Source organism: Crinia signifera, chromosome 8, assembly GCF_055691185.1.
Source record: "Crinia signifera chromosome 8, ASM5569118v1, whole genome shotgun sequence".
Lineage (NCBI taxonomy): Eukaryota > Metazoa > Chordata > Amphibia > Anura > Myobatrachidae > Crinia > Crinia signifera.
Genome location: NC_139224.1, coordinates 5,651,280 through 5,677,980, shown reverse-complemented (window position 1 = coordinate 5,677,980; position 26,701 = coordinate 5,651,280). Strand labels below are relative to the sequence as shown.

Genomic DNA, 26,701 nt, shown 5'->3' with positions numbered 1-26,701 from the left:
CCCACAGCATGATGCTCCATTATACATATGCCACACACCGTGATGCTCCATTATACATATGCCCCACAGCATGATACTCCATTATACAAATGCCCCACACCGTGATGCTCCATTATACATATGCCACACACCGTGATGCTCCATTATACATATGCCACACACCGTGATGCCCATTATACATATGCCCCACACCGTGATGCACCATTATACATATGCCCCACATTAAGCTCCATTATACATATACCACACACACTGTCATGCACCATTATACATATGCCCCACACCGTGATGCACCATTATACATATGCCACACACCGTGATGCTCATTAAACATATGCCACACAAATGATGCCCATTAAACATATGCCCCACACCTTGATGCTCATCAATTAATAATCATCAAGGTGTGTGGGGCATATGTCACACATGATGCCACACACATGATGCCCATTATACAAATGCCCCACAGCGTGAAGCTCATTATTAATGAGCATCAAGGTGTGGGCCATTTCTATAATGGGCATCATGTGTGTAGCATATGTTTAATGAGTCATTAAACATATGCCACTCAAATGATGCCCATTAAACATATGCCCCACACCTTGATGCTCATTAATTAATAATCATCAAGGTGTGTACCTCAAGCAGTGAAAACGAAATTTTTACCTAACGCAGAGCCGAGGCTGTGGCGCAGGACTGACTCTTGAGCAGAGGCTGTGGCGTCTATAGAAAGTGCGCAAATTCATACGCTGGGGACGTCAGGAGGTCACGTGGCACTCTGAGACCTCCTGCCGCCAACCGCTATGCTGCAGGAGGTCACTGCCGCAAAGTCAGGGCTACAAACGCGGCGTTAAATCACTTCCTGACCTCCTGCCGCCAAGCAAGGAACCTCAGTCTACGCGGCAGGAGGTCACTGAAACACGCCGAGCTACTTGAAAACACCCGGCGAGCTACCCGTCGCTCGCGAGCGACGGGTTGGCGAACCCTGCCCTATATTATACTTAGAATTTCTTAAAATGCACTGGGCCGCATTACTACCCGACCTGGGCCGCATGCGGCCCGCGGGCCGCCGGTTGGACAAGCCTGCTCTAAACGGTATAGTTATTAATTAATGCCACTTGCAAAAGCAACCCCCATAGGCCCAGTATATACAAAATGTGTATGTTCTTCATTTTGATGCCAAATCCTTTAATAACACAGGGGCAGTGATAATCCTGATGAAGTGATAAAGTGGTGATAGAGTGGGAGGGGATAATGTAGCAGCCAATCAGCTCCGGACTTCCATTTTTTTTTAAATCCAGTCTGTAAATTGACAGTTAGCAGCTGATTGGTTGCTGTGTTATCACCTTCCACTTTATCACAACTTTATCACTTCACCAGGCTTAATACATCTGCCCCCCAGAGTGCATATACATTATCATGACTTCAGCGGAATACTTGTACATTACATATGCTGACTATGGTTCAAAAATGACTATATTTGTCCATATATATATATTCCGCTAAGGTCCAGGTATTGCAGTAAAACGTCATCTGCTGGCCAGCTGCCTGGGAGTAGACTAAAGGTGGCCATATACTAATGTGATTGTTCCCGATTTCACCTGATTCCCACGCATTGAGTTGAATTTAGACAAATCACCTGTGTTTTCGCTCCGATCCAATGCAATCAGTGTAGCAGAGGAGCCCTACATGTGTGGAGTTAGTATATTCTCCCATTACCTGTATGGGCTTCCCACGGGTTCTCTAGGTTCCTCCGACAATACCAAAATATACCATTAGGTCTACGTTTCTAAAGGCCCCCATACAATATGGTATCGCATGCAGCCTCATATGCGACTCCTTGGCGCGGTGGCAATCGCATACGATATATGGTGTGCGGTCCTTTTGCCTGTGATGTAGCCTTGTGAATACTTATGGCATCCATGACGATCTCCAGATCTCTTGACCACTCATCGGATCATAATCGGAGGTGTCACATACGATATGGCACTTTTCACACAATAAATCGGCCCAGTGGATCGAAATCGTGTGAAAAAGTGCCAAATCGTACTTGTGCAGTGGTTCCCAAACTCTGTGCCTAGGCACCCTCGGGTGCCCCGGGATGTTTGCAAGGGTGCCTCAGGTTGGGGGTTCACGACCAAAACAAATTATTAATGTCAAAGTGATCAGCAAAACCAGTGCGGGTGGCTGCCAATCATGCAATGTATGGACAATTAGAACCACAGCGATGTTCCCCACCATAACTGCACCCGAGGGTGACAGTCAAACACAACACAATATATTTTTATTTATCCATAAGATACTTTTTGACTAGGGGTGCCTAGAACAAATGCTGATATTCTAGGGCGCCTGGTTCATGAAAGTTTGGGAACCGCTGTACTAGTGTATGGGGCCAGATGAAATCACTGAACGTTGTAATCATATTGCACCATATACCTCTGATTCTTATAATTACATGAGTCATTGTGGTGTGGCTGATACGGGTCATGTTGACCTTCATGCATGTCGACCTAGTGGTGTTGACCTAATGCTTGTCGACGTAGTAATTGTATCCCCACTCCGGGACCTTTCTAGAACTGTCTGCACTGACAGATATGGGGTGACATTGTATGGACTGCGATTTGCGTTTTTTTGCGTTAACTAGACAACAAAATGGCGATATCGCATTTTTCCTTCAAATCGCCAATTTAATGGGATGAGCTAAGGGACTGAAATCGCATATTATGTGCGTTAAGGCATGCGGACCAAAAGTGCGACATTAATTCGCATTTTTATCGCATCCAGATGTTTTCGTACAGAAAACTATACAACTCGCTTATTTAATGCTATGCGCATTTGCAAATCGCAATTTTTAGGTGTCTAATTATCGCACTTATTTCAGACCAGGGTCTGTTTGGCGAATGAGCCAGAACCCTGCACAGATCGCAATGTTCTGTGCAGGGTTCTGGTGTTAAAATAAAAAAAAAAAACGGTTAAAATAAAAAAAAACGAGCGCGGGGTCCCCCGCCCGAGCATAACCAGCCCCGGGCTCGGGCTCATTGAGCCGGTGCTGGTGACATAAAATCAGGGTCCCCGACAAATCGGGGTCCCCTTGATTTCATGAAACCAGCACCAGGCTCAAGGTCCGGCGCTGGTTCCCAAAATACGGGGGACAAAATGACTAGGGGTCCCCCGTATTTTAAGAACCAGCACCGGACCCAACCAGCCAGCAGGGTAATGCCACAGCCGGGGGACACTTATTATATAAGGTCCCGCGGCCAAAGCATTAACCCCCTGGCTGGTCAGCATGGGCAGGGGTCCTGGGGAAGTGGGGACCCCCCCAATGAAGGGGTCCCCCCCCCTCCAGGACTTACCAGCCCATGCTGATAGTCCGGGGCTGTCCCCGATGCCCCTGGGCGGTGGGCATTGGGCTGATGAATTGTGTAAAAAAAAGAAGTAAAACTATTGTTTTCTACTGGCGAACTATGAGTCCCAGCAAGCCTACCCCGCATGCTGGGACTTGGAGAACCACAAGTCCCAGCATGCGGGGCATTAAAGGGCCCGCTGGCACTTGTAGTTCTGCAGTACAAAAAATTGTTAAAGAAAACACACTGACACCCTGAAAAATAAAAGTTTAATACACACAGAACACACACACACTGATACTTACCTACCTTGAGCCCGTAGGTCGGTCCCTGGATCCTGGGTCCGGGCTCCAGGGCAGAAGAGTCCGGTTCCGGGGCCTTGGTCCTGGTTCCGGGGCTGGTCCTGGGGTTCCGGGGCTCCTGTCCTGAAGGGTCCGGGATCCGAGGTAGTCCCCAGGGGTACCTAAGGAAGGAAATCCTACTCACCTGGTCCCCGGCGACGACCTCGGCATCCTCTCCGGCTGAAGCGCTGCTCCCATCTGGTACCCGGCTTACAGGACTTCACCGGCGCAGAGATGTTTCGGATCCCGGACCCCGGATTCTTCAGGACAGGAGCCCCGGAACCCCAGGACCAGCCCCGGAACCAGGACCAAGGCCCTGGAACCGGACTCTTCTGCCCCGGAGCCCGGACCCAGGATCCAGGGACCGACCTACGGGCTCAAGGTAGGTAAGTATCAGTGTGTGTGTGTTCTGTGTGTATTAAACTTTTATTTTTCAGGGTGTCAGTGTGTTTTCTTTAACTATTTTTTGTACTGCAGAACTACAAGTGCCAGCGGGCCCTTTAATGCCCCGCATGCTGGGACTTGTGGTTCTCCAAGTCCCAGCATGCGGGGTAGGCTTGCTGGGACTCATAGTTCGCCAGTAGAAAACAATAGTTTTACTTCTTTTTTTTTACACAATTCATCAGCCCGATGCCCACCGCCCAGGGGCATGGAGGACAGCCCCGGACTATCAGCATGGGCTGGTAAGTCCTGGAGGGAGGGGACCCCTTCATTGGGGGGGTCCCCACTTCCCCAGGACCCCTGACCAGCCAGGGGGTTAATGCTTTGGCCGCGGGACCTTATATAATAAGTGTCCCCCGGCTGTGGCATTACCCTGCTGGCTGGTTGGGTCCGATGCTGGTTCTTAAAATACGGGGGACCACTAGTCATTTTGTCCCCCGTATTTTGGGAACCAGCGCCGGACCTTGAGCCTGGTGCTGGTTTCATGAAATCAAGGGGACCCCTATTTGTCGGGGACCCTGATTTTTTGTCACCAGCACCGGCTCAATGAGCCCGGGGCTGGTTATGCTCTGGCGGGGGACCCCACGCGCGTTTTTTTTTTTTTACTTTGCGCTGTCCTGCAAATGTGCGATTTTCATACATGAAAATCGCACATTTTCAGGACTAAAGACAGCGCACCAATTCGCCGCAAATCGCACCACTTCGCACTTTTCAGCCTCCAAAACGCATCACATTAAATATGCGAATTTTGACAGAAAAGTGCGATTTGAAAAAGTGCGATTTGCGGCGATGTGGTGCGCGAATAAAACATGCGCATTTATCTCAACGCATAGAATGTCACCCATGGTATTTGGTCGACCTAAAGCTCATGTCGACCGTATGTCATTATAGACTTGGGGTATGTCGACCATTCTTATGTGTTGACATAGTCTCTGTCAACAATTAGTGGTCGACCTAGTGACTGTCAACGGTCACAAGGTCAACCGCTAATAATCGAATATGACTAGGTCAGCACCTAAGATTGGGTGACATACCTTAGGTCGACATTGACAGAAGGTTGACACAAGCTTGTCAGTGCCCGAAGCATGGTGAGCAGACATGGAACACTTATACGCCATCCGTGTCAACATAGATCGAGATAGACACCACAAACTGCGAAAAACTCATTCACGTCGGCTATGTCAACCTTCTGTCAATGTCGACCATTAGTGGCTGTTGACCTAGACATTGTCTACCATCTAGATACATGTTGTATCCCGCAGCTGACAATCACATTTCTGCTTTGAGTTTGTGCATGTTACCGGCGTTCCCCATTCCTTCACATTATAATATCTCCAATCTGATAACGATCTAGTTCCTGTGCAGCCACCTCATTGGCAACGCTGTCACAGTATAACCCCACAAGGGAGTCGGTGGCTGGAGGCTGCGGCTGCCAGCGGTCTGCGGGCGTGGTGTGATTGACCGCGGATGCTGCTGACAGAGTGAAAACAAAATGAGAGAGAATGAGGTTACCAGACTCATTATAAGAGCTCATTAAATGAGCAGGAAAACAGGGCAGGGAGTCAGTTCTGCGTCGTCAACTATTTTATGCTAAATGGGATCATTATCTTCCCTTTGTTCTTTAACCCCTTATGTTCCATGGCTGCGCAGATTGGGGACGGAATCCTAAACCCACAAACCTGGAAGGTCAGGGGCCAGCGGCCATCGTATATCAACAGCGCTGCGGAATATGTATGCGCTATATAAGAAACGGTTAATAAATAAATTAAAGAGTTGTCCATGCGTTGCTATTCGCATATGTTACTACGTAATAACACACCTGCAAACGGTCAGCAGCGCGTTTCACACGGCCTGTCCCAGATTTGGCATGTTGGTGCGAAAGGAGGACAATGCCATGTACACAACAGACCTGTTCTCCCTCACACTTTGCACTTTGTAAATGACCCTTACGGAACCGGTTCTGTAAGTATCCGACCTCCTTCTGGTTCTATGTATTGTTGACATTGTAAATGTAGCAGCACTTAGCATTGTTTCAGTTCCCCGTCAATGATTATATGAGGTTAGTTAGCGATTTCCCATAAGCACTTGTAAATCGACCTATCTTTGCATTCATTATGTATTTAGTACAGCACGTTCCTGTTGTACATTTGGATTGGTGAATATGTAACCAGCGACGCACAATAATTTAGCGCTAATCATGAATCCAGCACAGATGAAATTACCTCCTAAATTACGCCCTTCTCTTGTTGCACCTGCCGATGGCGCACGTATATAATATTGATATCTAGATGGATGATGACATTCGCTGCCTTATGTTGTGTTTTAGGCCAGAAATAGTGGAGGCTAAACCGTTTTATCTTGTGGCTAATTTAGGCGCTGGGCCCTGAGCGGGTGCTGTGTATTAATTATCACATACTTATCATCGCGTGTTCCAGACTTCACAGGTGTAAGATTTACCGCTGAATATTTACAGAAGTTGTCAAAACTTTCATCAGATCAGATCGTACAAGTGGCGCAGTACCTGTAACTCTTTAGTGCACAGTGAGTGCTGCTCCCCCATAGCGTGGGTCCTAGGTGGATGGAAGTCATTTATACTCAGATTTCCCCTGAACTTCCCTCCCCACAGTGTCAGTGTATGTCCTCTTGTTCTAATACTTCTCTTCCTGTGAAGAATGTTTCCCTCCTGGACTGTTATAATCCCTCATATATGTGAAAGTCTCTATGATTTCCCCCCCATTCTCTTTCTGCTCCAAATGGGATACAGTAACTGTACACAGCACTGGGCACAGTATCTAGATGAGGCCGTACCAGTGACCTATACAGAACTGGGCACAGTATCTATATGAGGCCGCACCAGTGACCTATACAGAACTGGGCACAGTATGTAGATGAGGCCGCACCAGTGACCTATACAGAACTGGGCACAGTATATAGATGAGGCCGCACCAGTGACCTATACAGAACCGGGCACAGTATCTAGATGAGGCCGTACCAGTGACCTATACAGAACTGGGCACAGTATCTATATGAGGCCGCACCAGTGACCTATACAGAACTGGGCACAGTATCTAAATGAGGCCGCACCAGTGACCTATACAGAACTGGGCACAGTATCTAGATGAGGCCGCACCAGTGACCTATACAGAACTGGGCACAGTATCTATATGAGGCCGCACCAGTGACCTATACAGAACTGGGCACAGTATCTATATGAGGCCGCACCAGTGACCTATACAGAACTGGTTACAGTATCTAGATGAGGCCGCACCAGTGAGCTATACAGAACTGGACACAGTATCTAGATGGAGCCGCACCAGTGACCTATACAGAACTGGGCACAGTGTCTAGATGAGGCCGCACCAGTGACCTATACAGAACTGGGCACAGTGTCTAGATGAGGCCGCACCAGTGACCTATACAGAACTGGGCACAGTGTCTAGATCAGGCCGCACCAGTGACCTATACAGAACTGGGCACAGTATCTAGATGAGGCCGTACCAGTGACCTATACAGAACCGGGCACAGTATCTAGATGAGGCCGCACCAGTGACCTATACAGAACTGGGCACAGTATCTAGATGAGGCCGCACCAGTGACCTATACAGAACTGGGCACAGTATCTAGATGAGGCTGCACCAGTGACCTATACAGAACTGGGCACAGTATGTAGATGAGGCCGCACCAGTGACCTATACAGAACTGGGCACAGTATCTAGATGAGGCCGCACCAGTGACCTATACAGAACTGGGCACAGTATCTAGATGAGGCCGCACCAGTGACCTATACAGAACTGGGCACAGTATCTAGATGAGGCCGCACCAGTGACCTATATGGAACCGGGCACAGTATCTAGATGAGGCCGTACCAGTGACCTATACGGAACTGGGCGCAGTATCTAGATGAGGCCTCGGCAGGGACCTATACAGAACTGGGCACAGTATCTAGATGAGGCCGCACCAGTGACCTATACAGAACTGGGCACAGTATCTAGATGAGGCAGCACCGGTGACCTACACAGAACTGGGCGCAGTATCTAGATGAGGCCGCACCAGTGACCTATACAGAACTGGGCACAGTATCTAGATGAGGCCGCACCAGTGACCTATATGGAACCGGGCACAGTATCTAGATGAGGCCGCACCAGTGACCTATCCAGAACTGGACACACTATTCTAGATAAGGCTGTACCAATGACCTATACAGAACTGGACACACTATTCTAGATGAGGCCGCACCAGTGACCTATACAGAACTGGACACAGTATCTAGATGAGGCCGCACCAGTGACCTATACAGAACTGGACACAGTATCTAGATGAGGCCGCACCAGTGACCTATACAGAACTGGGCACAGTATCTAGATGAGGCCGCACCAGTGACCTATACAGAACTGGACACAGTATCTAGATGAGGCAGCACCAGTGACCTATACAGAACTGGACACACTATTCTAGATGAGGCCGCACCAGTGACCTATACAGAACTGGGCACAGTATCTAGATGAGGCAGCAGCAGTGACCAATACAGAACTGGGCACAGTATCTAGATAAGGCCGCACCAGTGACCTATACAGAACCGGGCACAGTATCTAGATGAGGCCCCACCAGTGACCTATACAGAACTGGACACAGTATCTAGATGAGGCCGCACCAGTGACCTATACAGAACTGGACACAGTATCTAGATGAGGCCGCACCAGTGACCTATACAGAACTGGGCACAGTATCTAGATGAGGCCCCACCAGTGACCTATACAGAACTGGACACAGTATCTAGATGAGGCCGCACCAGTGACCTATACAGAACTGGGCGCAGTATCTAGATGAGGCCGCACCAGTGACCTATACAGAACTGGGCGCAGTATCTAGATGAGGCAGCAGCAGTGACCAATACAGAACTGGGCACAGTATCTAGATGAGGTAGCACCAGTGACCTATACAGAACTGGGCACAGTATCTAGATGAGGCCGCACCAGTGACCTATACAGAACTGGGCACAGTATCTAGATGAGGCCGCACCAGTGACCTATACAGAACTGGGCACAGTATCTAGATGAGGCCGCACCAGTGACCTATACAGAACTGGGCACAGTATCTAGATGAGGCCGCACCAGTGACCTATACAGAACTGGGCACAGTATCTAGATGAGGCCGCTCCAGTGACCTATACAGAACTGGGCACAGTATCTAGATGAGGCCGCTCCAGTGACCTATACAGAACTGGGCACAGTATCTAGATGAGGCCGCTCCAGTGACCTATACAGAACTGGGCACAGTATCTAGATGAGGCCATACCAGTGACCTATACAGAACTGGGCACAGTATCTAGATGAGGCCGCACCAGTGACCTATACAGAGCTTGGCACAGTATCTAGATGAGGCCGCACCAGTGACCTATACAGAACTGGGCACAGTATCTAGATGAGGCCGCTCCAGTGACCTATACAGAACTGGGCACAGTATCTAGATGAGGCCGCACCAGTGACCTATACAGAACTGGGCACAGTATCTAGATGAGGCCGCTCCAGGGACCTATACAGAACTGGGCACAGTATCTAGATGAGGCCATACCAGTGACCTATACAGAACTGGGCACAGTATCTAGATGAGGCCGCACCAGTGACCTATACAGAGCTGGGCACAGTATCTAGATGAGGCCGCACCAGTGACCTATACAGAACTGGGCACAGTATCTAGATGAGGCCGCACCAGTGACCTATACAGAATTGGGCACAGTATCTAGATGAGGCCGCACCAGTGACCTGTACAGAACTGGACACAGCATCTAGATGAGGCCGCACCAGTGACCTATACAGAACTGGGCAAAGTATCTAGATGAGGCCACACCAGTGACCTATACAGAACTGGACACAGTATCTAGATGAGGCTGTATCAATGAGACTGAGATTAGAAAAGTCATCAGCCTGATGTCAGCAACATGGAGTCGCGACCCCGCGCTGAGAAGGTGGGGACTTCCTTTTAGGGTCAGGACCCTCAGTTTGAGAAGCGCTGATCTAGATCATCAATAATATGTTTTACCCCTCCTGAATACCCTCCAAACTGTACCTTTTTGGCTCGTACAGTATCGTTTTTTAAGGTCCGTACCGGCCAAAAAGGGCTCTGTACCGGTTTTTGGCATCTTCCAATCCTATTCATTCCTATGGGGAGCATTGAGGGTCACGCCCCTTTGCTCATGGCCACACCCCTTTACAAATTTGTACGGGTTTCCGTCACAGCAGTGTCGGAGGGGCTAATCCTAGTGTGTCTACCCTGATACATACCTTTGTGTCATCTGCAATAAGCCCTACATTCCCTGCTATACCATTTGCATTGTCACCTGACTACAAATGGCCAAGCGATGAAAGGGGATAATTAGCAGTGTGTTTGAGTAAACACCAGGCAGCCGGCAATCATAAACTACGATTCACTGAACAACACCCACACACAGGCAATACCAATTACAGCAAGCCATTGCATCAAAAACATACATTTGTTTGCATGACAGAGATGCAGTGATCAGAATGGAGAGGACTTTTCATAGTTCAGAAACTCAGGTGAAATTCACAGTAGATTTTGCAGCATGAGAATAAATAACATATTTTTGTGGCAATAATGCAGTCCGTCTGCAGTAGTGTTGGTTTGTAGTACAGTATGTTTCTCCGGTGTAAGGCCGGTATAACGCTAATATTATGATAACACTCTAATGTCAGCACTTCTATGGAAGCGCGCCCCACAGCCTTGCAATGAGAGCCATCTAGTCCTCATCCAGTCTTGCGCTATGAAATAGTTTGGAAATAGTCCCGTATGTCGCCTGTAACTTCAATACAATGGAATTTCCCCATGAGGAAGTCACATGACAAGTGACGAAACGCGTTTGGACAACTACTGAGCAAAGTTACAGGGTTTTCTGTGTAGTGTGGAAGTCTCTGCATGCTTTTGATATTTTAGGAGCTGCTATTGTTTCAGGAGTACGTGGTTTTGATAAGTGGCCACGTCAGTGCATATCAGAAATCAGCTATAAAGGCTATTTTTAATCAAACCCTGCAGTTTCCCTCCTGTTATTTGTGCACCGTAATCTCCTCTCGCCCACACACACACACCAAAGCTCAGTGGACGGGCAAGGAAAACTTCAACGGACCAGCAAGCACAATTACACAGTCCAAGAGCGTAACAGTATCTCACCGCATAATGGGCCTGATTCAGAGGTTCGCAACTGTTTATTTGGACGCAGCGGGGATATGCTAATGATGCTGCCACAGTGATTTGTACAAATACGCACCATCGGTCACACGTTGGTCACAGCTTTGGACCTCTGAGCAGCACGATGGTTCATCGCTAACGGAAGCCTTTACAGCCGCGTACTGAGTCACATGCTCATACACACCTACATTGTGCCCACCACCCTAATTACCTCCCACAAACGCTCGCTGCCTGTCATGCAGTGCCACTTTGACACATGCGCATTTCAAAAAACATCGCTCAGATCCACAAACATCGATATTGGGGACAATATTGTTATATCGATCCCTATATAAACAATAGATTCTTGCGTTGATGCTCTTTACATTCCTGTCAGATGACTGTACAATACACAAAATTGGCTTGCAGGTATCCTTCAAATGATCTGCAGCACTCTGACATTGGAAGGTAATCTTACCGGGTTTGCAAATGACCGCCGGTTCTGGCTGCTTTATACACACCGCGCAATAACCAGACCGACCAGCCAGGGGCAGTATAAGACAGAAGAGGGCCTGTGTGCAGATAGGATCCGATAGAGCCCCTCCTGTCTGTCAGCAAAGCTTTGCATGCATGCGCAGGACTCCAGAATCATGGCACCCACATCTTGCTCGTACTCCGCATCTACAAACAGCCAGGAAAATGGCCGCTGCACTGTTTTAGTTTTTTCTTCGGTGAGTTCTGTTCGCCATCATGTGACTTTGGAGTATTAAGAATATTTATATGGGTGCAGGGTGTGAACATAGTGACTTTGGTCATTTTATGAGTTGTCCAAGAGTTCTGTCATGTTCTGTCTTTGATTGGTCAGTGAGGTAGGAGACATCATTGGGCTAAGGAAGACCACAACATACTGCTAACTATTGGGTGCCATTACTTTCTATAAATATACTGTACATTTGTAATTGGAAATGTTGTTAATGGGGCATCTGCTGCTTAACCACAGTGGAGGCAGCCATTTTGAACTAACTCGAGAGAATGTAGCCTCAGTTCACTAGGGAAAAATGCCTTCCACAAAATTGCATGTATGTGAAATATATCCATTAATATTGATGTTATTCAAGGCCGATGTGACTGGTGAACCTAATGAATCTTTCTCTCACACGCACAGTTGGCCATGGGCAGAGCGATGGCGAGAGGATGATTGTGTCCGATTTCCAGATTTTTGTCCGGGACGGCCTTCAGCACGTAGACCTCATGAGGAAGGAGCACCCGGACTTGCCCTTGTTTATCTGCGGACACTCTATGGTAAGAGCCGGTCACATTCCCACGTGGCATCTGACACGAGACCTGGCTGCCAACATTTCAGGCTCGTTTCCAGGGACACAGAGCTGCTGAGCGAGTGCACGTAACCCTGCCATCTGCGACACGGCCTAAGTGCACTGCAATCCCTGGCATGTCAGTCGCTGCGCTTAGTTATAAGCCAGTTTTACTATCAATAAACCCATTAAATGTAGGAGGAAGCCATGATGTTATCACTGCGATATGTTCCCCCGCACCTCCAGCATGGAAGTGTCGGGCGAGAAAGTAGTCCCGTGCTCAAGTTCTCATAGCTGCTGACACTGCTGCAATCTGTAACTGTCTGTTGTACAGAGACTCTCTGATTCGGCATCTTGGGTTCTCCCACTTGTGTACACAGGAGGTTCCCCTGCTCAAGCCTCCTTCCCGCCATCCCCCTCTGAATTGAGATCCTAATGAATGGATCTGAATCGGCCGCAGAGTGCCTACATGTTACCCAAAATGCACCATAATTTCCTTAATATCGTAATCGTGAATATCGTGAACGATTATCGGCTAAAGTGTACGCACTTTTCCCCTGCAACATTTTTTCTGCCTAAAACATTTGTAGGTGTATCACAGGCAGTCGTACTATGCGTATATATGTGTCCTGTGTGGAATTGCACTTTGCATATCTTACAACATTGTAGATTATCTGGACACACCCGAATTTCCTGTCCTCCCATAAGCCTGCAGAACAGACCTGGAAGTGCTAGATAAAACCACTTGGGCATCAGGTGCATGGCAGGCATGCTTTGACTTGTAGTCCAACCACCGATGACCTAATTGTACTGCACAGCATCAAAAGGTCTTTGACTCAAAAGAAGCAGGTCCGGATTGCTGAGCACGCCAAATATATCACGCTGAAAACGTTACATAACAAAACAAGTAACGTCAGCATTTTCTTACCGACACATCACATGTAGATCGCGGGATTGTTTCCTGACATTGCAGGGAATGAAGTATGTGATAAGGCAGACTGCAATCCCATTATACATCATTGTATATTATCACTAATAACTGACTCTCATGGATCGCTCTTCATACACGCAAATTGCGAAATTGTGCAAGCGGCGCAGAAGCAACTTTGCACATTTTTAGTTGGTACATGCCGAAGAATTTTAGGATCTGTTCTTGGCAGGTTATTGGGAAATAAAGAGTTCTGTGTTCTAATGAAAATTTAAACTGAAGGCTAAACGTCTATATTAAAGAATGAGGAGCGTTCCATTGAGTGACTTGGCATCGAAAATCCATGTGGAGTAGAGGGTCCGTTGTTTGACTTCTGTCCAAGACTTATTGCATTTATAATTGGCGGCAGGAAAATACAAATAATACTGGCTTCGCGCCAAAGTCCCGTCAAACCTTTACGGAAGTATCTCTCCCTGCCGTTCCTCTTTGTATGTGTGCTTTCTTAAGATATATCAACAAGTGATATTCTTGTTTTCACTCATTAGTGGCAAGAGATACCAGGACTAGCACTCCTTGATAAATCTGCCGCCATGTGACTTGAGATTCATTTAGCATTCAATGTTCCAAAGGACTATAGGTAATGTTTTTCATACTTCTTTTTAGGGTGGTGCCATCAGCATCTTGATGGCCACTGAGAAACCGGCCTTGTTTTCTGGTCTTATCTTAATATCTCCTCTGGTTTTGCCGAATCCAGAATCTGCATCATCATTCAAGGTGAGTTCTGTAATGGCCATGATACTTTGTTGATCTAGAGTCTAGACCATAAATGGGACACGCCACTTACTTATCCTCGCATAGTGATCCAGTTGCCAGTGCCGCAGTACCCTGCTAAGATGATGGTCTAGTCTGACCTAGCCCTTAGATACAGAGGCGGGGAGAAAGGGGCGGGCAATATGCGGCTCTCCTGCTGTGATGGGAGTGGCCTACATATCCCAGCAAGCCCTGCCTCTAGGGCTCTTAGCAACCATGCGGGTATCTGCTGGTGCGATATTAAGTAAATGTTAATAAATAAATATTTGTTATATATGCTTTTACTGGTGTTAAAATGTTTTAATAAAAATCATGGTATTATGCTGCCAGTTAATCAGGGTTCTAAATGATTAGAATATTTCCAATAATTTTACTTGCAGGTGCGTCCACAACATCTGTGCTGCATGTAAAACAAGTCACAATATACATGAGCTCTGTGTGATTCTGTAGCACGGGTGTCTATTCTGGAACTTTTTCCATTAAATAGTGTCTTACTGTATTTGCAAAATCAAGCAAACAGCGTGCACAAGCAACTTCTGCTGACTAAATTGATGTGGCGTGCCTATATTCTGTGTGCTACTCCCAACATATCTGCATAAGAAATGGAACGTTACATTGTTTTCTTGCACTTTGTTTGCAGATACAGCGGCTCACTGAACATAGGCATGCTGAATATCATTTTAATCAGCAGAAGCTGCTTGTGGGGCCTATTCCGTTTTGCAAATAAGGTGTTATGTAATGGAAAAATTTGCCTGGCATGGAAGCTGTTTAACATGAAAGGAAGATAGATGTTCATGGACATATCTCTAGGCTCATTAACATTAACACCACTGTATGTAAAGGGATATATATATATATATATATATATATATGTCGGATGTATATGGAATAATTCAGGCTCCTGCCATCTTACTACAACTGTTACCAGCGCAGCCGTATATGACAGAACCGTATGTTGTTTTTGCCTTGGCAGGTGTTCGCAGCTAAAATACTCAACCACGTGCTCCCAAATTTCTCCCTCGGCTGCATTGACCCCAGTTGTGTATCTCGCAATAAGGAGGAGGTGAGAGCATTGCGCACATTCATGTAATCGTAACCTGGTAACTGTTGTGTTAGCGGTAAGCCCTACCTGAAATGACATAGAGTATGTTTACCTACATAGATATCCCTATGGGCCAGATGTATCAAGCTTCAAAAAGTGATCAAATGGAGAGTGATAAACAGCTAGCCAATCAGCTCCTAACTGCCATGTTACTGGCTGGGTTTGAAAAATGACAGATAGGGGCTGATTGGCTGGTGGTTTATCGCTCTCCACTTGATTACTTTTTAAAGCTTGATACATCTGATCTGTAAACTCTCCCTGTGTTCTTTGTTTTCTTTAGGTCAAATGTTTTAATCGAACTTCAGGAGGAGGAATGAGTAAGAATTTATTCTAAGAAAATAAATCGGGTTGTTCTATAAAATAGGGCACAAGGTAGCGGTACACCGACACAGTGCTAAACATTACGGTACTTATGTATTATCTGGGCTCCCATGTTAAATGCACCCCATTTTTTCATACCCCTAACTACGCATGGAGTTGATTTTATATAGTGTGGCGAGCGCAGCGAGCCACCGGGCCCGAAGCGTGGCGAGCGGACACAGTCTCATAAGAAAAACGGGAGCCCAGATATTACATAAGTACCAACATTACTGCCGCAACCCTGTGTTTAATTGGTAGGGCCCCCCCCCCCCCCCCCACACACACACACACACACACACAAACACACACACAAGTTAGTCACCATGGGGCCCCCGCCAAACGTAATCCTCCTTTGCAAAGGCTAGATGGCTTCTAAGCGGCTTCTTTGGAGAGAAACTCGATTGTAAGCTCCTCTGGGTCCTAGATAAAGGTTACTGAATACCAATCTCTTGTTTGTACCACATGGCTATATAAATAAGATGATATCAGTAACCCTGAAACTTCACATGTGTCAGTAAAATATCAGTCAGATCCGTGCAGGCTTCAGTGTGAAAAATAAATAATAATTAAAAAAAACGGCGTCGGGTCCCCCGCCCCACGGCCATAACCAGCCCCAGGCTCAAATAGCCCGTCCTGGTTTTAAAAAAATCAGGGAACAAACAAAGTAGGGGTCCCCTGGATTTTTTAAAAACCAGCACCAGGCTCAAGAACCGGTCCTGGTTCCCAAAATATGGGGTACAAAACGAGTACGGGTCCCCCGTATTTTGAGAACCAGTACCAGGCCCAGCCAGCAAGGTAATGCCACAGCCAGGTGGAGACTTTTTAAACAAGTCCACCCCAACCAAAGCATTTACCCTCTGACCAGTTAGCCTGGGCATGGATCCTGGGGAATTGGGGACCCCCCAATGAGGGTTCCCCCCCCCCCCTCCAGAATTTAACTGCCCAGGCTGAAGCCTGGGGCTGTCGCCGGTGCCCCTGGGCGGTGAGTACCGGGCTAATGTTTGTGTAAAAAATAGACAAAACTATTGTGTATTGCTGTGGAACTACAAGTCCCAGCAAGCTGGGTATTAAAGGGATCGCTGGTAGTTCCACAACAGTACAAATAGTTAAATAAACACCCTGACACCATTAAAGTAAAACGTTATTTCATACATTCCATTCATACAGATACTTAACTACCTTGACATGTAGGTAGGTATTCTTCAGTCCACTGGTCCTGTAGTCATTTATATGGGGTACCACATGGGGTACCATACTCACCATACTATCCCTGTAGGCATCCTGGGTACTTGTCAGAAAAACAAACCAATCACTACCGATCCCAGAACAAACTGAGAAGAGCCGCAGAAAGTTTGTTTACTCTCTGTAGCTCCTCCCCTGAATAGTGCTATTGGCCGCCTAGCAGCACCAAGCGGCCAATCAGGAGTCGCTAGGCAGCCAATAGCGCTGTCTTCTACTGAAGATGGGATTCTATTATCTTCTAGAGGGTGCTAAATAAATTAAGTAGAATCTGATCGGTTGCTATGGGCAACATCTCCTCTTTAATAGACCTCCCATTTTAGTACATTTACCCCAATGTTGCTCTCTATGAAGCTTTGTTATTTGACCCTTTTGTATGTTTTTGTCTGACGCGTTTACTGGTGGTAACTCCTATAGGGAGTGGGCTGCTGACTTCCCCAGGCCCCCTCTCCTGACCCCGCTTTCATCGCAGCGGATGGAACTGACACACCAGCTATAATTTATTTTCTGCCTCAGTGGGTAGTACAGGGGGTTAAATCGGTCAGCGGGCTCTAAATTATACATCCTCATTCATATTTCACCCGCTGCCTCAGATCTCGGCTGCTCCTTCATTATAGCCTTTGTCTCTGGCCTGCGGGTCTCGGGGATTGGTGCTCAGAGATCGCGGGCACTCGCCTGATAAGTGCTACTCGCCTAGAAACAAACTCTGTAACCGTCCCCACCCAAACGCCGCAGCATGTCAGTCATGGCGATATCTCAGGACCCTTTCTGCCAAATCATCGGATATCAAGTAGTGATATATACATTACGTCGGCAGTTATAATGTAGACTCAATTTGTCGACTTATCAACATATACCATATATCAACAGAGTATGTTGACATGTCTATCACGTTGCCATAAATTATGTTGACTTGTAACATGCAAAACTGCCATTTAGACAGACAATGTCGGCATCTTACATTAACAGTAATGTTGGTAATGTCGACATGTTGACCATGCCGACAGCATAACATTCTGGTGTCGACATAATGGATGAGTGAGTGACGACTTTACGAATGCATACCACCCCAAGTATTCCAATTGTTATTTCAGTATGAGTTGTGTTTTGACTGTACAGAGATTTATGGAGGAACTTTATCATTGTGAGGTACTGTGACTTTAGATCGCACGTGCACCGAGGTGTGTATTATAAAGAGGTTTGTCAGGTACAAAATGTGAAATGTTCCCACATAATAAACGGTAATTAACAGCATGCAGTACGTCACTCCCTAGAGCAGCTGTCAGCCACTGAGTCCCATAGAGAGCAGATAGAGGGCAAGCCAGAAATAGCGCAGGAAGTTGTACTGTGCATTTGTTTATGCATCTCCAGTAGATAACTAGACTTGCATAGAGAAGAGCAGTGTCACTGTGCCATTGTCTGTGCATACTCATAGCCTGCAGAGCGGTGGTACTGTGCTGTTGTCTGTACATACTCATGGCATGCAGAGCGGTGGTACCATGCCGTTCCCTTACATACTTGTGGCATGCAGAGTGGTGGTACTGTGCCGTTGTCTGTACATATTCTTGGCCTGCAGAACGGTGGTACTGTGCTGTTGTCTGTACATGCTCATGGCATGCAGAGCGGTGGTACCATGCAGTTGCCTTACATACTTGTGGCATGCAGAGTGGTAGTACTGTGCCGTTGTCTGTACATACTTGTGGCATGCAGAGCGGTGGTACTATGCCATTGCATGTACATACTCATGGCATGGAGAGCGTTGGTACTGTGCCATTGTCTGTACATACTCATGGCATGCAGAGCGGTGGTACTATGCCGTTGTCTGTGCATACTCATGGCATGCAGAGCGGTGGTACTATGCCGTTGTCTGTGCATATGCAAGGCATGGAGAGTGGTGGTACTGTGAAAATTGCAGTTGGTTAAGAGCAGGTAGAAAATACACATTTACTCCAGTAGTACTGTTACCCTCTCCCTATCAGGTAATGGGTACCTTATTGTCCAGAGAACATTCACTTTGGCAATCTTAGCAATTCCCTCTGTGTAATAAGGAAACCTGCTCCGTCCACCCTCAGGTCACCCTCCGGTCAGCGTACTATGGAAATGCTGGCTGAATAATTTCATGGCTGTAAGGCAGCTGACAGATAGCCTACTCCAGGACTAATCTGGTGTGACAGCACTGAACTAACCTGCGGTAATACACATTTCTAGGTGCACACTACATTGTCACAGCAATGACAAACTGAAACAGCACACGCAAACATATAACAGCACACGGAAGCACAAGCGTCTTTCCTCACGCCAATGTCACCTGACTTACTCTAACACCATTAATGGAAACCACGCCAGGTATAATACAGATGATGCAAGTTCTTTTCACCCCCTAGGTGGACTCTTACGTCTCCGACCCTCTGGTGTACCATGGAGGGATGAAGGTTTCCTTTGCAGTACAGCTGTTAAATGCTACAAACAGGGTGGAAAAAGCTCTTCCTCACTTCAATCTGCCTCTCTTACTTTTCCACGGCACCGTAGACAAGCTGTGCGACTTTCGGGGTTCCCAGCTTATGATGGAGACTGTTCCCAGCGAGGATAAAACGCTAAAGGTAACTAAAGAGGAGGAGGTTTAACCCCATACTTTTAATGAGACGTGTTTCGCTATTTCATGTTTCCATTCCAGAAGCACTTTGCGCAGTTTAATAAAATGTTCCATATAAACACAGAAGTGCCACATGCATTCAAAACATCCCCGATGTTCATTTAAGATGCTACATTGATTGAGATTGAAGGATAAAGTATTTATCGCTACGCGTTTCAGGGTTTTTCTGCTTCCTAGTTTGCAGAAGAAATGTATCTTGGTGAATTTCGTCGGCCCATTTAAATGCTGTGTGCACCATGTCTTCATGGTAAAACGTGCGCAAGTGTGGGAACGCATTATCTCAGTGCACCTGCAGAATGGAAATGATTCAGCCTTCAAAGATAGAATTGTATAATCTCATATTCATCAGCAATTTCTATAGATTCTGGGAGTATTTCTCAAAGTTCCTCCATACTAATTGTTTTATTCATACTGACAATTACTTTTCCCAGTTGCTGTATGTTTTATACGTCATCAGCTTCTCTGAGCGTGAAGTCTTAGCTGTGTTCCAAAATTTCTATTGACAGCACTTGATGCGAAGAATTTAAGGGCCTGATTCAACAACACTCTGAAGGAACCGAATTTGGGACGTTACCTTAAAGATGGGCTTCTATCCACAGCACTGTGTGAGGGATCCATTGGCGATTTGGGGGGGGGGGGGGGGGGTAGGCATTTGGCGGAGCGGTGGTTCAACTGCTTCCCGCGCCAACATGAATCATCCACTTAATTCATGGTAAGGGTTCTATATTAGTCAAGGCTACAAGGAGAGAGAGCGACTGAACGCAAATTTACCACAATAGTTGCTTTGTAACTTATATTGTATATGTCCGGCTGTATCATAACAGAACAGCATTCGTAAGTGCCTTACTTCAGTCATAAGGTAACAGTCGGGGGAGTAACTATAGCACCGCAGCCCCCGCCACCGTGGGGGGGCGCTGTGCATGTGGGGGCGCCGGTGCTATAGTTAAACCCCCCCTCAATCCCCCGCAGACCTACCTATCGCGCTGGTCCCGGCGGCTCCGTTCTTCTGCTGAGGACCACCACAACATAGCCGCCCCCATATAGCACACAGTTCTCTGAAACTGTCTGCTGTATGGGGGCGGCCATTTTCTGGTGGTACTCAGCAGAAGAACGGAGCCGCCGGGACCAGCGCGATAGGTAAGGCTGTAGGGGTTTAGGGGGGTTTGCATGGGCGGCGGGGTAGGGGTGCTCGGCGGGGCGGTGACGGGGGGGTGCCCCCCCCCTAACGGCGGGGGGGGGGGCGCCCAAAACGTAGCTACGCCACTGGTAACAGTGGTTTGCAAGTAGTATTCCTGCGCCTGCCACGTGCGCCCATTACTTTCTCTAGCCGTCTTCTGAGGTGGTCGCCAGAAATCAGCATAATATGTTAGAGCATCTCTACCCCAGTACTTAATGCATTTAAATCCGGAACTGTTGGGCGCTAGATGTGCGATTGAGACGCTCTCGCAGTACACGGAGTACTATAAATAAAATGTTCTGTTCTTGTTATGCAGTAGTGTAAAGGTTATATGTAGTATAAATGTTATATTCCCATATACTGTATATACAGGGGTTATGGTCAGCGAGTGAATATAAACACGGAAAGAGCCAGTCTGTATTATGTTGGAAAGTTTAATGTAGAAGAATCCAAACCATGTTCTTTGCAGGATTAACGTCAGCAGTTGATAGTATCCAGCTGTTGGGCAATGAGGGTGGTAGTATCCAGCTGTTGGGCAATGAGGGTGGTAGTATCCAGCTGTTGGGCAATGAGGGTGGTAGTATTCAGCTTAAAAAATGGGGGAGTACGTATCTGGGAGCGCTGTCTTTAGCTGCTGCTCTAGAGGGAATTGTGGAAACCCTCAAAAACAGTAAAATGAACAAGAAAAGGGTTTTAAGCAGCGCTGGGTTTCACTGAGAGAATCACAACTGTAAAATGTAACAATTTATTGTATACACATATACATGATATAAAAAAATACAAAAAAAGAAAAAATGTAAAATATTTTTTTTTTTTATATAAAAATGGTAAAGGGTCAAGGTTGCAACCAATTATTGCTGCATAATAGAGGGAAATGGAGAGTTTCTCCGCAGTATATCTGGTCTCCGAGAAGGCCTTTAGAATCTCCAATTATTTAGTGGTGAAGATAGTTCATCACAAGGATATGGAATATGGATGATTATCACAGTGGATATGGGAGTATAGATGGTAAAAGAGTTCCAGAATATTACCCATCCTTAGTGCATAGTATTCCAGAATACCTACTGTAGGTCATCTGCTTCATTCACCCAGATCCAAGTCTCATTGTTTGTAGTTAGAAAATAAGTTTTAAATGCATTTGTGAATATTTTTAGCAGCTATTTTATGCATGCGGTAACTTGTACATGTAACATGTGTATCCTCTTTAAATGAAAACTGACATTGCTAATATCAAAACAAGGTGTTTTTATGGCTGAATATCCAGATTAAGTAGCCAGGAGGGGAATGATGAAAGGTAAAAAGGGAACTCACTGAAACTAGTCCTTAGGTTATCAGAGTTGTGATAGGTCCTTCCAGCAGTACTTCATGAACCCCTGTTTTATTTCTGCAGGTCTATGAGAACGCGTTTCACGCTTTGCACAAGGAACTGCCAGAGGTGACAAGTTCTGTATTCCAGGAGATTGAGAGCTGGATCCTTCAAAGGTTAGAGGGCAAAGTGGCTTCTCCACCCAATACAGAACAGATCGCCAGTACTTAGGAACTCCACATTCACCACCAAAACCAGAATTCTCCTTGAGAAGCCTCCACTCCGCCCAGCCTACGAACAGCTGTCCATCACTACATTCTACTAAGCCTTCAACAATGTCACTTCTCAAGTGAGTCCAACATAGTGTCCTCCAGCTAGTCCCAAAACATAGGAACGCATGGGATACTTCATTACCTTAAGTAAAAGAACATTTTTCTGCATTCACAGAAAGCACAGGAAAACTAAAAACACTACATATGGAATTTTATCTTTCCCACGCAGCTGTAGAGGAAGCACAAGGGACCATGGGGGAAGTCGGTATAAGATTACTGCCTAGGTAGATTTGGGCATTAAAGTTCTCAGCAATAATTAAACAAATTCCATCCATCCGGAGCTGACCTTACTGGAATAATTCCTGTTCATGAAGGATTTCATCCAACCTCAGATCCTTCAGAATCCAAGTGAATGCGAAACGCGTTGATTCTTCTCCATAAAGCACAAAGCAATATGGTCCATTGTTCTGAAGATGGCGAATAACCGGCCGCCTCGCTGGAAGTGTGCGCTGCTTCGTTCCCTTCACAATGGACATGATAAGAAAAAGTGCAAAATGGTGTTTGAGGAGCAAAAATCCTACAAATTTGTTTGACAGATTCTTTGTAAATATCCCCCTCCCCTGTTTTAATAGATTTTATTACACATTATATAAATAATATTTAATATGTTTACTGCCTAAATAGTCCCAGGCAGCGGAACTGTAGTTTTTTTTAGATTATTTTATACATTGTAGATTGGTGAACATGTGGCCTTTTAGCCTGTTATACGTAAGTTTTTCTGTACTCAAGAGGCATCAGAAATGTATATTGGACAACCTGCTTTTTTAGGATGTTCCTGGCAGTGATAAGGATAATACATTAAGGACATCACAATTGTTGCTTAATTTGTGATGGCAGGTGTTGTTTAGTGTACGAGAGCCACACAATGGTATCGGTGTTAGGGGTGACAGGTGCCGGGATAATTTCTTCAATTAATATTACAAATTATATTCCTGCAGCAATGAAGCTTGTGAAAGAAATTGTAAGTTGTGTGGAATGCTTTGCCCGAAAAAGTGACCCAATGGGTAAATTCGGGAGAGATCATCTCTGCTGGCCTGGGCATGGTAAGGTGCAGAAGACCCTGGGCCCATGTCCAATTAGTCTACCACTATTTGTGACACTAAAGTTGGGTACTCACTAGGTGGTTTGTGTCCCAGCTTGATGGTCCAACGTGATGTCCTGATACATTGCACGCTGCATGATCCGATGTACAGTGGTGCAATGCAAACGCACAGTCTAATGTACGCACTGTAATATATCGCTCTAAGCCGCGTCACAGCGAGAGGGTGATATTCCTCTCAGAAACAGAAGATGCATCCCATATATATATAGGAATGATAGGGTTGGTAAAAGGTTCTGTAACTGACAGATTCCCAAGTGGTAGCCCTCCTGGGATTTGTTAGAATAACTACATTTTATAACATAACCTTTATTATGAATCTATTGAAATAAATGATATTTACCATCAGCCCGAGTGTCCCATAATCTGCTGTTATGAATAATGAAACAATATAAATAAGATGAAGCAGGTTCCCCTATAAGTTATACAGACAGGAAACAGTTACCAGTCACTTGCATGGATACCGTTGTCCCCAAATAGTGGTGCAGTTGTACTGAGCCTTAAAAATATATAAACGTGAGGGTGAAACAGATAAACGTCCAGCCAATCAGCTCCTAACTGTCATTTTATTGACTGCGTTGGAAAAATGGGAATTAGGAGCTGATTGGCTGGTAATGACTGCACCTGTGCCCCAGCTAGGTGGTCTGGGAAACGTGACCGTTAGTAAGGACTGCACCTGTGCCCCAGCTAGGTGGTCTGTGAAACGTGACAGTACTGATTTAACTTGTGCCCCAGCTAGGTGGTCTGGACAATGGCCCTTATTCTGATCTGAGCTCAGTACAAATTTGTTCGGAAAATCAGCAAAACCATGTGCACTGCAGGTGGGGCAGATGTAACATGTGCAAAGAGAGTTTAATTTGGGTAGGGTGTGTTGAAACTGAAATCTAAATTGCAGTGTAAAAATAATGCAGCCAGTATTTACCCTGCACAGAATAACTCACACAAATCTAACTCTCTCTGCACATGTTACATCTGCCCCACCTGCAGTGCACATGGTTTTGCCCATTTTCCAACCAAATTTGTACTGAGCTCAGATCAGAATAACGCCCAATGTGTCAGGTAGTAATGACTGCTCCTGTGCTCCAGCTAGGTGGTCTGGGAAATGTGAACTGTTTGTAGATCTCGAGAAACGGTTTGGTCAGCCCTGATCTAAATCATTGAACTAAAATAAATGTGTCTCACCCCCTTCATCGTTAGCAAACAGCCTGCACCAGCTCCTACCTCTCGCACCCTGGTACAAGCTGTGAGATGTATTCAGTGCAGTGGTTTCGATGTAAATTCCCTTCATTAGCATGTATTTGCTTACTCCTGCTCCAGAACACAACACAGCTGTGCTGGCATGCACACCCAGCCACTGATAAATGAGTCAGCCATGCTGTACGTGGTTACACCCTATTGCGGGTGAGGTCTCAGCTGCTAACCGAATCCATATATCATTGGCCGATACTGCGCTCTCTGGTGACATCATCCTGTCTTACACATACATACACCTGTTTGCAATTAGGACTGACACCATGTAATGAGGAATAACAGGATGGATGTGGTACATTGCACAATCAATGTTACTTGTCACATAAACCTAGTTACTTTGTTCTCCTGGTGTATTGGGCAGAAATCTGAGCACTGTTTGTTTATAGTTCGCCTACAAATATGAAGGCGGTGAGGATAGAACAACAGAGTTCAGCGATTATCGTCTGACTGCGCATACATTACAGTTAGAGGACAGGGCTGCATATGACAGGGGCAGTGACATGATGTGAGGAGGGGAATGGGGGCAGCAGGCAGCCACAGACTGAGAGTTATATAGTGGGAGGAGCAGGGTCCCCAGCAGCACAGAGTATATCAGGAGATGAGTGATGTGTCAGTGAGGACAGGGCTGCATGTGACAGGGGCAGTGACATGATGTGAGGAGGGGAATGGGGGCAGCAGGAAGCCACAGACTGAGAGTTATATAGTGGGAGGAGCAGGGTCCCCAGCAGCACAGAGTATATCAGGAGATGAAGGATGTGTCAGTGAGGACAGGGCTGCATGTGACAGGGACGGTGACATGATGTGAGGAGGGGAATGGAGGCAGCAGGAAGCCACAGACTGAGAGTTATATAGTGGGAGGAGCAGGGTCCCCAGCAGCACAGAGTATATCAGGAGATGAGTGATGTGTCAGTGAGTACAGGGCTGCATGTGACAGAGGCAGTGACATGATGTGAGGAGGGGAATGGGGGCAGCAGGAAGCCACAGACTGAGAGTTTTATATAGTGGGAGGAGCAGGGTCCCCAGCAGCACAGAGTATATCAGGAGATTAGTGATGTGTCAGTGAGGACAGGGCTGCATGTGACAGGGGCAGTGACATGATGTGAGGAGGGGAATGGGGGCAGCAGGAAGCCACAGACAGAGTTTTATATAGTGGGAGGAGCAGGGTCCCCAGCAGCACAGAGTATATCAGGAGATGAGTGATGTGTCAGTGAGGACAGGGCTGCATGTGACAGGGGCAGTGACATGATGTGAGGAGGGGAATGGGGGCAGCAGGAAGCCACAGACTGAGAGTTATATAGTGGGAGGAGCAGGGTCCCCAGCAGCACAGAGTATATCAGGAGATGAAGGATGTGTCAGTGAGGACAGGGCTGCATGTGACAGGGGCGGTGACATGATGTGAGGAGGGGAATGGGGGCAGCAGCCACAGACTGAGAGTTATATAGTGGGAGGAGCAGGGTCCCCAGCAGCACAGAGTATATCAGGAGATGAGTGATGTGTCAGTGAGGACAGGGCTGCATGTGACAGGGGCAGTGACATGATGTGAGGAGGGGAATGGGGGCAGCAGGAAGCCACAGACTGAGAGTTATATAGTGGGAGGAGCAGGGTCCCCAGCAGCACAGAGTATATCAGGAGATGAAGGATGTGTCAGTGAGGACAGGGCTGCATGTGACAGAGGCAGTGACATGATGTGAGGAGGGGAATGGGGGCAGCAGGAAGCCACAGACTGAGAGTTTTATATAGTGGGAGGAGCAGGGTCCCCAGCAGCACAGAGTATATCAGGAGATGAGGGATGTGTCAGTGAGGACAGGGCTGCATGTGACAGGGGC

At 46.7% G+C, this 26,701-nt stretch overlaps 1 protein-coding gene across 1 annotated transcript in view; it reads left to right on the top strand.

Moving 5' to 3' along the window:
- Nucleotides 1-23,972, top strand: part of MGLL (monoglyceride lipase) — a 58,051-nt gene extending 34,079 nt beyond the window's left edge. Inside the window, exons 4-8 of the mRNA XM_083155651.1 lie at nucleotides 12,471-12,607; nucleotides 14,210-14,320; nucleotides 15,330-15,419; nucleotides 19,442-19,657; nucleotides 22,278-23,972. Of these exons, the coding sequence (XP_083011777.1) occupies nucleotides 12,471-12,607; nucleotides 14,210-14,320; nucleotides 15,330-15,419; nucleotides 19,442-19,657; nucleotides 22,278-22,424 (701 nt within the window). The 3' untranslated portion in view covers nucleotides 22,425-23,972. The remainder of the gene's footprint in view (nucleotides 1-12,470; nucleotides 12,608-14,209; nucleotides 14,321-15,329; nucleotides 15,420-19,441; nucleotides 19,658-22,277) is intronic.
- Nucleotides 23,973-26,701: the final 2,729 nt, after the last annotated feature.